General features: G+C 38.7%; 1 protein-coding gene across 1 annotated transcript in view; it reads right to left on the bottom strand.

The window, feature by feature from the left end:
- Nucleotides 1-12270, bottom strand: part of SYT10 (synaptotagmin 10) — a 93573-nt gene that overhangs the window by 67601 nt on the left and 13702 nt on the right. The window contains exon 2 of the mRNA XM_036760702.1: nt 5520-5868. Coding sequence (XP_036616597.1) covers nt 5520-5868 — 349 coding nt within the window. The remainder of the gene's footprint in view (nt 1-5519; nt 5869-12270) is intronic.

Raw genomic sequence — 12270 nt, 5'->3', positions numbered from 1 at the left:
GTGGAGTTGTGAACTGATCCAGCCATTCTGGAGAGCAATTTGGAAGTATCCCCAAAGGGCTATAAAAATGTTCATACCCTTTGACCCAGCAATACCCCTTCTAGGGTTGTATCCCAAAGAGATTACACAAGTGGGAAAAGGACCCATATGTACAAAAATATTTATAGCAGCTCTTTTTGTAGTAGTTAAGATTTAGAAATCAAGTGGATGCCCATCAATTTGTTGATGGCTGAACAAGTTGTGCTATATGAAGGTAATGGAATACTATTGTGCTATAAGAAATGGGGATGATACGGACTTCATAACAACCTGGAAAACCCTACATGATATAATGCTGAGTGAGTGGAGTAGAAGCAGGAGAACATTATACACAACCACAGATATATGGATTCTGTGATGACTAACCCTGACAGACTTCGCTCTTCTCAGCAACACAAGGTGCAAAGACAACTCCAAAGGACTCATAGTGGAGAGTGCTATCTACATCTGGAGAAAGAACCATGAAGTATGAATGCAGATTGAGGCACACTTTATGCTCTCCCTTTTCCCCCTTTTTTTCTCTTTTTTGTTTTTGTTTTTGTATATTTTTTTGTTTCTGTTTCTTCTTTCTCATGATTCATTCCATTGGTCATAATTCTTCACAACTTGACTAGTGTGTAAATAAATTCAATGCAAAGTTATATGTAGAAGATATATTGGATTGCATGCTGTCTTGGGAAGGGAGTGGGGGGGAAGAAAATCTGGAACTCAAAATTATGTGGAACCGAGCGTTGTAAACTAAAAATAAAAAAATTAAAATAAAAAAGAAATGAGATAAATACAGGTTTGTGTTTTTGTACCAACCACTATTTTAAATGTTAGTACAGATTAGATGGCTTTATAAGCTCAAAGAACCAAATGGGAAAATCTTTGCAACTAGTATCTCTGATAAAGGCTTCATTTCTAAAATATACAGGGAACTGAGCCAAATATATAGGAATACAAGTCATTCCCAAATTGAGAAATGGTCAAAGGATATGAACAGGCAGTTCTCAGAGGAAGAAATTAAAGCTATCTATAGGCATATGAAAAAATGCTCTGGATCACTACTGATTAGAGAAATGCAAATCAAAACAACTCTTAGACACCACATCTCTCCTGTCAGATTGGCTAAAATAACAAAACAGGAAAATGATAAATGCTGGAAAGGATGTGGGGAAATTGGAACATTGTTACATTGCTGGTGGAGTTGTGAGCTGATCCAGCCATTTTGGAGAGCAATTTGGAACTATGCCCAAACGGCTATAAAAATGTTCATACCCTTTGACCCGGCAATACCACTTCTAGGGTTGTATCCCAAAGAGATCACACAAGCGGGAAAAGGACCCATATGTACAAAAATATTGATAGCGGCTCTTTTTGTGGTAGCTAAGAATTGGAAATCAAAGGGATGCCCATCAATTGGGGAATGGCTGAACAAGCTGTGGTATATGAACGTACTGGAATACTATTGTGCTATAAGAAATGGGGATGATACGGACTTCATAACAACCTGGAAAAATCTACACAACATAATGCTGAGTGAGCAGAGCAGAGCCAGGAGAACATTATACACAACCACAGATACATGGAGTCTGTGAGGACCAACCCTGACAGACTTTGCTCATCTCAGCAACACAAGGTACAAAGACAACTCCAAAGGACTCACGATGGAGAATGCTATCTACATCCAGAGAAAGAACTATGAAGTATGAATGCAGACTGAGGCACACTTCACGCTAGCCTTTTTTCCCCCCTTTTTTTCTTTTTCTCTCTTTTGTTTTTATTTTTGGGTTGGTTTTTCTTTTTTGGTCCTGTTTCTTCTTTCTCATGATTCATTTCATTGGTCATAATTCTTCTCTATAACTTGACTAGTGTGTAAATTAATTCAATGTGAAGCTATACATGGAAGTTATATGGGATTCCATGCCATCTTGTGGAGGGAAGGGGAGAGGAAGGGAAGAAAATCTGGAACTCAAAATTACGTAGAACTTAGTGTTGTAAACTATAAATAAATAGATAGATAGATGAATGAACGAACAAATAAATAAATAAATAAATGGCTGAATGGCTGAATGAATAAATAAATAAATAAATAATTGTTTGGAAAAAATGGAAAGGCATTTATTGGGGGTGGAGCCAAGATGACAGAGTGAAAGCAGGGACTTCCTTGAACTCTTCCCCAAATCCCTCCAAATATCTGTAAAAAATGACTCTAAATAAATTCTAGAGCAGCAGATCCCACAAAATGATGGAGTAAAACAAATTTCTGGTCCAAGACAACCTGGAAGATTGACAGGAAAGATATGTTGCACCACTCTGAGAGAGGAGCACAGTCCAGTGTGGGCCGTGCTGGCACAGACTGAGCCTCAGCAACACCCAGAGTAGGTCTCAGGGGGACTGAATCACTGGCAGCTGTAGTGATTTCCAGACTTCTCAACCCACAAACACCAAATACAACTTAGCAGGAAAGGTTTGTGGGACCTGGGTCAGAGAGGAGCATAGTCTGTCCCTAGCTGTAGGGTGGTGGTGGTGACAGCATTGGTGGTGATGGCACCAGCTGCAGCAACTGCTTCTAGAGCTCTCAGCTCACAGATGGTGGGGAGATTGAGCAGCTCATCACAGGAGGATTGCAGGGATCTCTTTGCTGTCACTGGGGAAGGATTCTCTTGCTTTGCTCTCCTTGGACCTGGGTTTCATACCTGGTTGGCAGTCCTGGGGTGAGGAGAATCACTGGCATAGTGGCCATGAAGAGAGAATCCTCAGAGTTCCAAGGCAGAAAAGAGTGATTGTGGTCACGCACAGACCATGAGAGGAGTAAACACCTCTCTTTTGATCATGCAAACTTGGAAGAGCTAAAAATTTACAGGTCTCTAGAAGTGTCTTTGAAAACAGCTGCACAAAACCCCTGAAGCTTGGGACAGTGCACTCTCCAGTCTGGAAGCAGAGTCCTACCTTCTCAAAGAGTTAAAAAGTCAAGCAATTGGCTGGGAAAGTGAGGAAATGGAAGAAAAATTACACTATAGAAACTTACTTTGGTGACAAGGAAGATCAAAACATACAATCAAAAGAAGACAGCAAAGTCAAAGCTCCTACATCCAAAGCCTGCAAGAAAAATATGAATTGGTCTCAGGTCAAGGAAGAACTCAAAAAGGTTTTTGAAAATCAAGTAAGAGAAGCAGAGAAAAAATTGGGAAGTGAAATGAGAGTGATGAAAGAAAATCATGAAAAACAAGTCAACTGCTTGCTAAAGGAGACCCTCAAAAATACTGAAGAAAATAACACCTTAAAAATAGACTAACCCAAATGGCAAAAGAGCTCCAAAAAGTCAATGAGGAGAAGAATGCCTTAAAAAGCAGAATTGGCCAAATTGGCAAAGGGGGTCCAAAAGCTCACCGAAGAAAATAATTCAAAAGAATGAAAAATAGAAGGCAATGTGGAATATTTCATTGGAAAAGCCAGTGACATGGAAAACAGACCCAGGAGAGAGAATTTAAAGATTATTGGACTACCTGAAAGCCATGATCAAAAAAAGAGCCTAGACATCATCTTTCAAGAAATAATCAAGGAAAAGTATCCTAATATTCTAGAACCAGAGAGTAAAATTGAAATTGAAAGAAGTCACCAATCACCTCCTAAAAGAGATCCCAAAAGGAAAATTCCTAGGAATATTGTCGCCAAATTCCAGAGTTTCCAGGTCAAGGAGAAAATACTGAAAGCAGCCAGAAAGAAACAATTTGAGTATTGTGGAAACACAATCAGAATAACACAAGATCTAGCAGGTTCTACATTAAGGGATTGAAGGGCTTGGAATATGATATTCTGGAGGTCAAAGGAGCTGGGATTAAAACCAAGAATCACCTACCCAGCAAAACTGAGTATGACACTCCAAGGCAAAATATGGACTTTCAATAAAATAGAGCACTTTCAAGCTTTCTCAGTGAAAAGACCAGAGCTGAATAGAAAATTTGACTTTCAAACACAGGAATCAAGAGAAGAATGAAAAGGTAAACAAGAGAGAGAAATCATAAGGGACTTCTAAAGTTGAACTGTTTTGTTTACATTCCTACATGGAAATTTGATGTGTGTAACTCATGAGACCTTTCTCAGTATTAGGGTAGTTGAAGGGAATACATCCATCCATCCATCCATCCATACGTATATATATATAGATATATATATATATATATATATATATATACATATATATATATATAAATACACACATACACACACACACACATACATACATATATAGACAGAGGGCACAGGGTGAGTTGAATATGAAGTGATGATATCTAAAAAATAAAATCAAATTAAGGGATGAGAGAGGAATATATTGAGAGAAGGAGAAAGGGAGAGATAGAATGGGGTAAATTATCTCGCATAAAAGTGGCAAGAAAAAGCAGTTCTGTTGGAAGGGAAGAGGGGGCAGGTGAGGGGGCATGAGTGAATCTTGCTCTCATCAGATTTGACCTGAGGAGGGAATAACATACACACTCAACTGGGTATCTTACCCCACAGGAAAGAAGGAGGAAGAAGATAAAAAAGGGCAGATGATAGAAGGGAGGGCAGATAGGGGGAGGAGATAATCAAAAACAAACACTTTTGAAAAGGGACAGGGTCAAGGGAGAAAATTCAGTAAAGGGGTATAGGTTAGGATGGAGCAAAACATTGTTAGTCTTTCACCACATGAGTATTCTGGAAGGGTTTTACATAATGATATGCATGTGGCCTATGTTGAATTGCTTGCCTTCTTAGGGAGGGTGGGTGGGGAGGGAAGAGGGGAGAGAATTTGGAACTCAAAGTTTTAAAAACAGATGTTCAAAAACAAAAAACAAAAAAGTTTTTGCATGTAACTAGGAAATAAGATACACAGGCAATGGGGTGTAGAAATTTATCTTGCCCTACAAGAAAGGAAGGGAAAAGGGGACGGGAGGGGAGTGGGGTGACAGAAGGGAGGGCTGACGGGGGAACGGGGAAACCAGAATATATGCCATCTTGGAGTGGAGGAAGGGTAGAAATGGGGAGAAAAATTCATAATTCAAACTCTTGTGAAAATCAATGCTGAAAACTAAATAAATTAAGTAAATAAATTTAAAAATAAATTTAAAAAAGTAAAAAAAAAATTTAGTATCTACCTCACAAGCTTTTTCTAAGACTCAAAGTCAGATAATGTATACAAATTCCTTTGTAATCTTAGTAATTTTGTATAGAAAATCCTTTGTAATTCTTAATATCAGTTATTATAATCTGTTTCTATCACTGTCCTTTCATCCCCTCATCATTTCCCTTCTCCTGTTGTACTTCTCTCTCCATGAGAGTTGTCATACCTACTGAATTCTTCCTTTCTATCCTTCTCTCTGAGTGTCTGTTCCATCTTTTTTGTTGATCTTTCTCATTTCCCATCTATTTGTCTTTCTTTGCCCTCCTTGCCCCAACTCTGTCCTTTGGAGAAACACACAAAATTACTATTGGTTAAATACTTGGATTTTCCTTACCGGGATGAAGATGTCGGCTCAGTGGTCTGTCTCTGGACATGTTTATGTTTAATGAGATGTTCTTCCAAAGCATTCTGTACTTCGGTGGGTATATCTGGGGAAGTGTGGCTGATTTTCATTGCAGATTCAATTTGGGGAGACAGTTTCTCATTTTCTTTTTTCTCTTCTTTTTCCTCAGTCTCAAAGGTTGGAGTAATTGAGATGCTCTGTGGCAGGGTACCAACATTGGAAGTAAGAGGTTTCCTTCTCCAAAATGGCCAGCAGAGTTTCCAGAAGACAAGGAGTGAGACCACCAGCAATTGCATTCCACAAAAGCTGACTACTACAGCTAAAAGACTGACAGAAATATCTGTAAATAATAAAAAATATTAACTCATAGGAAGCGATCAATAAACATTTATTTAGCATGCCAGGCACTGTGTAAAAGAGAAGAAACTTTGAAATAATGCTATTTTAAAGATAATTCTTTTCTCCTTTAATACCTTTCTTAATATGTATTTCTTCCTCATATCTAGCACTTTGAAGTTTGGAAAGCATTTTACATACATGGGGAGAATAAGCATTTATAAACCACCCACTATGTGCCAGGTACTGTGCTAAGCACTTTTACAAATAATATCTCATTTGATTCTCACAACCATGGAAGTAAGTGTTATTATTATCCCCATTTTATAGTTGAGGAAATTGGGGCAAAAAGAGGTTAAGCAATTTGCTGAGGGTCATATAATTAATAAGTGTCTGAGGTCCAATTTGAAGACAGGTCTCCCTGATTCCAAGCCCAGAGCTCTATCCACTGTAGCGGTAGCCATTCTATCTACTACATTGTAGCTGACTTTTTAAAAAAGCCACATAGTTTTCATACAGTCCTTGAAAGCAGAAAATTATCCCTTTTGCCTTTTTAATTAAAAAAAAAACTCTTGCAAAAGCTTGATTATGGCAGGGGAGGGGAATCTCTTGAATCACAGGATACATAAGTATCATTTCCAAATATATAACAAATTCATTCTAAAATTTGAACAAATAAAGGTTGATGACTGACTAGGTGTATTAGCAAATGGCCATCTGCAGAAGCTTTGCCTGGGTGACTTTTAAATTTCTCAAACTGAAATATACTTGTTTTAAGAAGGTAAAAATGTTAAGTATTAATTTGAATTGCCTCCTACAGTCTAAGTGGGAATTTCATCATTCTAAGAAATAAATATTGTTCTGTGTGCACTCTATTTTAGAACTCCACAGGCCCCCTTTTTGATAGCTCCAGAAACGTATTTTCTTATATACTACAATTGGCCTACAACCATCCTCTTCCCCTACATAGGCTCTTTCTCTCCCATGCATGCCCAAATTCCCCATATCCTGGGCGAACAAAAGAACATCTTTCTAGGGTCTACCATCCCTTCAAGCTATCTTCCTAGCTCTTTCTTGGTCAAACTCTTAGAAACAGTTGTCTACACTAGCTGTCTCCATTTCATCTACACTCACAACCTTCTATAATCTGGCTTCCAACCTCTTCATTCACTTGAAACTGCTCTCTCCAAAATTATCAATGACCTCTTAATTGTCACATCTGAAGATGTTATCCTTCTCGACTTCCCCTGCATGTGCACTGCCGACTAAACTCTCTTTCTTGATACTCTCTCCTCCCTGGGTTTTCATAACTCTACTCTCTCCTGGTTCTCCATCTACTATCACCAAACTCTCTTTTGCAATGTCATAACCCATCCCACAGCTAACAATGGTGGGTCTACCTCAAGGATCCATCTTGTGCCCTCTTTTATTCTCTTTATCAACTTTCTCATTCAGTAAACTTCCATAATTTTAATTGTCATCTTTATTCAGATATTCTCAAATCTATATACCCAGATCTAACTCTCTTCTGAGTTCTAGCTGCACATCTCCATCTGCCTATTGGATACTTCAAGCTAGATGTCCCATAAATATCTCAAACTCAAGATGTTCAAAACTGAACTCATTCATTTCCTTTAAAATCCACTGAGCTTCCCAATTCATGTAGAGGGCACCACCATTCTTATTTTTTTGCTGAAGGGAAGGCAGGGCAATTGGGGTTAAGTGATTTGCACAAGGTCACACAGCTAGTAAGTGTGTCAAGTGTCTGAAGCCAGATTTGAACTCAGGTACTCCTAACTTCAGGGCCAGTGCTCTATTCACTGCACCACCTAGCTGCCCTGGCACCACCATTCTTTGAGACAACCAGGTTCACAAATTTGATGATATTTTTAATGCATCACTCTATCTTACCCCATATTAATCAATCAGTTTCTAAATCCTGTGACTTTTACCTTTGCAATATTTCCTCCTCTTCTCTCTATTAAAATGACCATTACTTACTTAAGGTCCACATCACTTTTCACTAGGACCATAGTAATAATTTCCTAATTGGTCACCCTGTTTTCAAATCTTTCCATTGCCAAGATGTCCTCCACAAAGACAACAAAGTGATTTTCCTAAAATGCACATCTGACTATATCACTCCCTAACTCAGTAAAATCTAAGTGAACTTCTTTGTCTCTAGGATCAAATATAAGGTCCTTTGTAATATTTTAAAGTCCTTCACAAACTGGTACCATCCTTCCTTTTCAACTTTATCATACATTTTCTCATCAATGTACTTAAAATTTCAGCCAAACAGACCTTGCTATTCATCATAGATAACAGTAAATCTCAGCATTGCCAAATAGAATTGCTCAGTATTATTAAATAGAATCTGCTTCCTCTGCCTCTTAGAATTCCATACTTCTTTCAAAACCCTACTCAATTCTCTATGTATTTGAGAAATGAGGCCTTTTTCAGAGACAGTTGCTACAAAGATTGTTTTCCAGCTTTCTGCTTTCCTTCTCATCTTGGTTGCTTTGGTTTTGTTTGGGCAAAAGCTTCTCAATTTAATAAAATCAAACTTATCTATTTAACACCTCATATTGCTATCTTATTTGCTGATGAACCTGTGACTCATTCAACTTTTCCTTTAAGAATCTGGATGCTATACCACTTGGGGCATGTATGTTTAGTATTGTTATTATTTCATTGCCTATGGTACCTTTTGGCAAGATGTAGTTTTCTTCCTTACCTCTTTTAATTAGGTCTATTTTTGCTTTTGCTTTGTCTTAGAGCTACTGAGATTGCTACTCCTGTTTGGTTTTTTTTTTATTTCAACTGAAGCATAATAGATTGTGCTCCAGCCCCTTACCTTTACTCTGTGTGTGTGTCTCTTGGCTTCAGTGTGTTTCCTGTAAACCACATATTGTAAGATTCTGATTTTTGATCCACTCCACTATATGCTTCCATTTTATGGGAGAGTTCATCCCATTCACATTCACAGTCATGACTACTAACTGTATTTCCCTCCATCCTATTTTTCCTCCTGTTTATTCTCTCTCTCCTTTCATGCTTTCTCTCCTCAAAAGTGTTTGCCTCCCCCATCTGCCCTCTCTTCTGTCAGCCCTGTCCCCTTTGCTTAATCTACTCCCTTCCTACTTTCCTGTCTGGTAAGACAGATTTCTGTATTTATTTTATTGTGTATATTATTCCCTCTTTGAGCCAATACTGATATGAGTAAGCAGTGTCCACCACTTATCCTCCCACCTTTTTCTACACTATAATAGGTTTTGGGCACATCTTAATATGAAATAATCTACCCCATTCTACCTCGCCCTTCCTTCTGCACCCAATGTACTCCTCTTTCTCATTCCTTACTTATTTATATCATTCCCTCAAATTCACCTTGTATCTGTTCGTGGCACAATTTTTTAAAAATATTATTTATTTATTTAATATTTTTAGTTTTCAGCATTGATTTTCACAAGAGTTTGAACTACAAATTTTATCCCCATTTCTACCCTCCCCCCCAACTCCAAGATGGCATATATTCTGATTGCCCTGTTCCCCAGTCAGCCCTCCCTTCTGTTACCCCACTCCCCCCATCCCCTTTTCCCTTACTTTCTTGTAGAGCAAGATGGATTCCTATGCCCCCTTGCTTGTGTATCTTATTTCCTAGTTGCATGCAAAAACTTTTTTTGAACATCTGCTTTTAAAACTTTGAGTTCCAAATTTTCTCCCCTCTTCCCTCCCCACCCACCCTCCCTAAGATGGCAAGCAATTCAATGTAGGCTACATGTGTAACATTATGCAAAACCCTTTCACAATACTCATGTTGTGAAAGACTAACTATATTTTGCTCCTTCCTAACCTATCCCCCTTTATTCAGTTTTCTCCCTTCATCCTGTCCCTTTTCAAAAGTGTTTGCTTTTGATTACCCCCTCCCCCTATCTGCCTTCCCTTCTATCATCCCCCCTTTTTTATCTCCTTCTTCCTTTCCTGTGGGGTAAGATACCCAATTGAGTGTGTATGTTATTCCCTCCTCAGGTCAAATCTGATGAGAGCAAGATTCACTCATGCCCCCTCACCTGCCCCCTCTTCCCTTCCTACAGAACTGCATTTTCTTGCCACTTTTATGTAAGATAATTCACCCCATTCTATCTCTCCCTTTCTCCTTCTCTCAATATATTCATCTCTCACCCCTTAATTTGATTTTATTTTTTTAGATATCATCCCTTAATATTCAACTCACCCTGTGCCCTCTGTCTACATATCTATATCTATATTTATATCTATATATATGTATGTATGTATGTATGTATGTATGTATGTATGTATATTCCCTTCAACTACCCTAATACTGAGGTCTCATGAATTATACACATCATCTTTCCATGTAGGAATGTAAACAAAACAGTTCAGATTTAGTAAGTCCCTTATAATTTCTCTTTCTTGTTCACCTTTTCATTCTTCTCTTGATTCTTGTCTTTGAAAGTCAAATTTTTTATTCAGCTCTGGTCTTTTCACTGAGAAAGCTTGAAAGTCCTTTATTTTGTGAAAAATCCATATTTTGCCTTGGAGCATGATACTCCTTTTTTCTGGGCAGGTCATTCTTGGTTTTTATCCTAACTCCTTTGACCTCCGGAATATCATATTCCAAGACCTTCAATCCCTTAATGTAGAACCTGCTAGATCTTGTATTATTCTGATTGTGTTTCCACAATACTCAAATTATTTCTTTCTGGCTGCTTGCAATATTTTCTCCTTGATCTGGGAGCTCTGGAATTTGGCAACAATATTCCTGGGAGTTTTCTTTTTGGGATCGTTGTCAGGAGTTGATAGGTAGATTCTTTCGATTTGTATTTTACTCTCTGGCTCTAGAATATCAGGGCAGTTCTCCTTGATAATTTCTTGAAAGATGATATCTAGGCTCTTTTTTTTTTGATCATGGCTTTCAGATAGCCCAATGATTTTTAAGTTATCTCTTCTGGATCTATTTTGCAGGTCAGTGGTTTTTCCAAGGAGATATTTGACATTGTCTTCCATTTTTTCATTCCTTTGGTTCTGTTTTACAATATCTTGATTTCTCATGAAGTCACTAGCTTCCACTTGCTCCAATCTAATTTTTAAGGTAGTATTTTCTTCAGTGGTCTTTTGGACCTCCTTTTCCATTTGGCTAATTCTACCTTGTAAGGCATTCTTCTCCTCATTGGCTTTTTGGAGCTCTTTTGCAATTTGAGTTAGTCTATTTTTAAGGGGTTATTTTCTTCAGTATTTTTTTGGGTCTCCTTTAGCCAGTCATTGACTTGTTTTTCATGGTTTTCTCTCATCACTCTCCTTTCTTTACCCAGTTTTTCCTCTACTTCTCTAACTTGCTTTTCCAAATCCTTTTTGAGCTCTTCCATTGCCTAAGACCAGTTCATGTTTTTATTGGAGGCCTTTGTTGTAGGCTCTTTGACTTTGTTGACTTCTTCTGGATGTATGTTTTAGTCTTCTTTGGCACCAAAGAAAGATTCCAAAGTCTTGGTCTAAATCTGAGTCTGTTTTTGCTGCCTGGCCATGTTCCCAGTCAACTACTTGACCCTTGAGTTTTTCGTGGGGGTATGACTGCTTGTAGAGTAGAGTGTACTTTGTCCCAAGCTTGAGGGGCTGTGCTGTTGTTTTCAGAGCTATTTCTACATAGCAAGCTCTGCCACACCAGCACTCCTCCTCCTCCAAGAACCACCAACTCGGACTGCAACTCAGATCTGAGCAGGCTCTGCACTCCTGCTCTGATCTGCCACTTAATTCCTCCCACCAAGTGGTTCTGGGGCTACAAGCAACTGCAGCTGTAGTTCTGTAGTTGCACTACTTCTGCTGCCCCTGGGGTGGTGTCCGAACCATGAACTCCTTTCACTCTGTGTCTGCAGTTTTTCCCACTAACTTTCTCTGTTGTCTTTGGTGTTTGTGGGTTCAGATATCTGGTAACTGCCACAGCTCACTGATTCAGGGCGCTAGAGTCTGTTCCGCCCAGCTCCCATTCTGTTTGGTCTGGGTGCGGCCCACACTCTGCTTTGCTCTGTTCCACTCCCAGTTCCATGTGATAGACCCTACCCAGTTACCATCCAGGCTGTCCTGAGCTGGAGCCCTGCTTCCCTCTGCTATTCCATGGGTTCTGCTATTCTAGAATTTGTTCAAAGCCATTTTTTATTGATGTTTGTAGGGTCCTGGGGGGAGCCCTAGGCAAGTCCCTGCTTTCCAGCCACAATCTTGGCTCCACCCCTCCGTGGTACAATTTTTAAGAATTACAAGTATCATCTACCCATATACAGATGTAAACAGTTCAACTCCATTGAATCCCTTATGTTTTCCTTTCCTTTTTTACCTGTTTATGTTTCTCTTGGGTCTTGACATTGTAAATCAAATTTTTGGTTCAATTCTG

Source organism: Trichosurus vulpecula, chromosome 5 (assembly GCF_011100635.1).
Source record: "Trichosurus vulpecula isolate mTriVul1 chromosome 5, mTriVul1.pri, whole genome shotgun sequence".
Classification (NCBI taxonomy): domain Eukaryota; kingdom Metazoa; phylum Chordata; class Mammalia; order Diprotodontia; family Phalangeridae; genus Trichosurus; species Trichosurus vulpecula.
The sequence above is the reverse complement of the archived record's forward strand: the minus strand, read 5'-3'. Positions and strand labels throughout refer to the sequence as shown.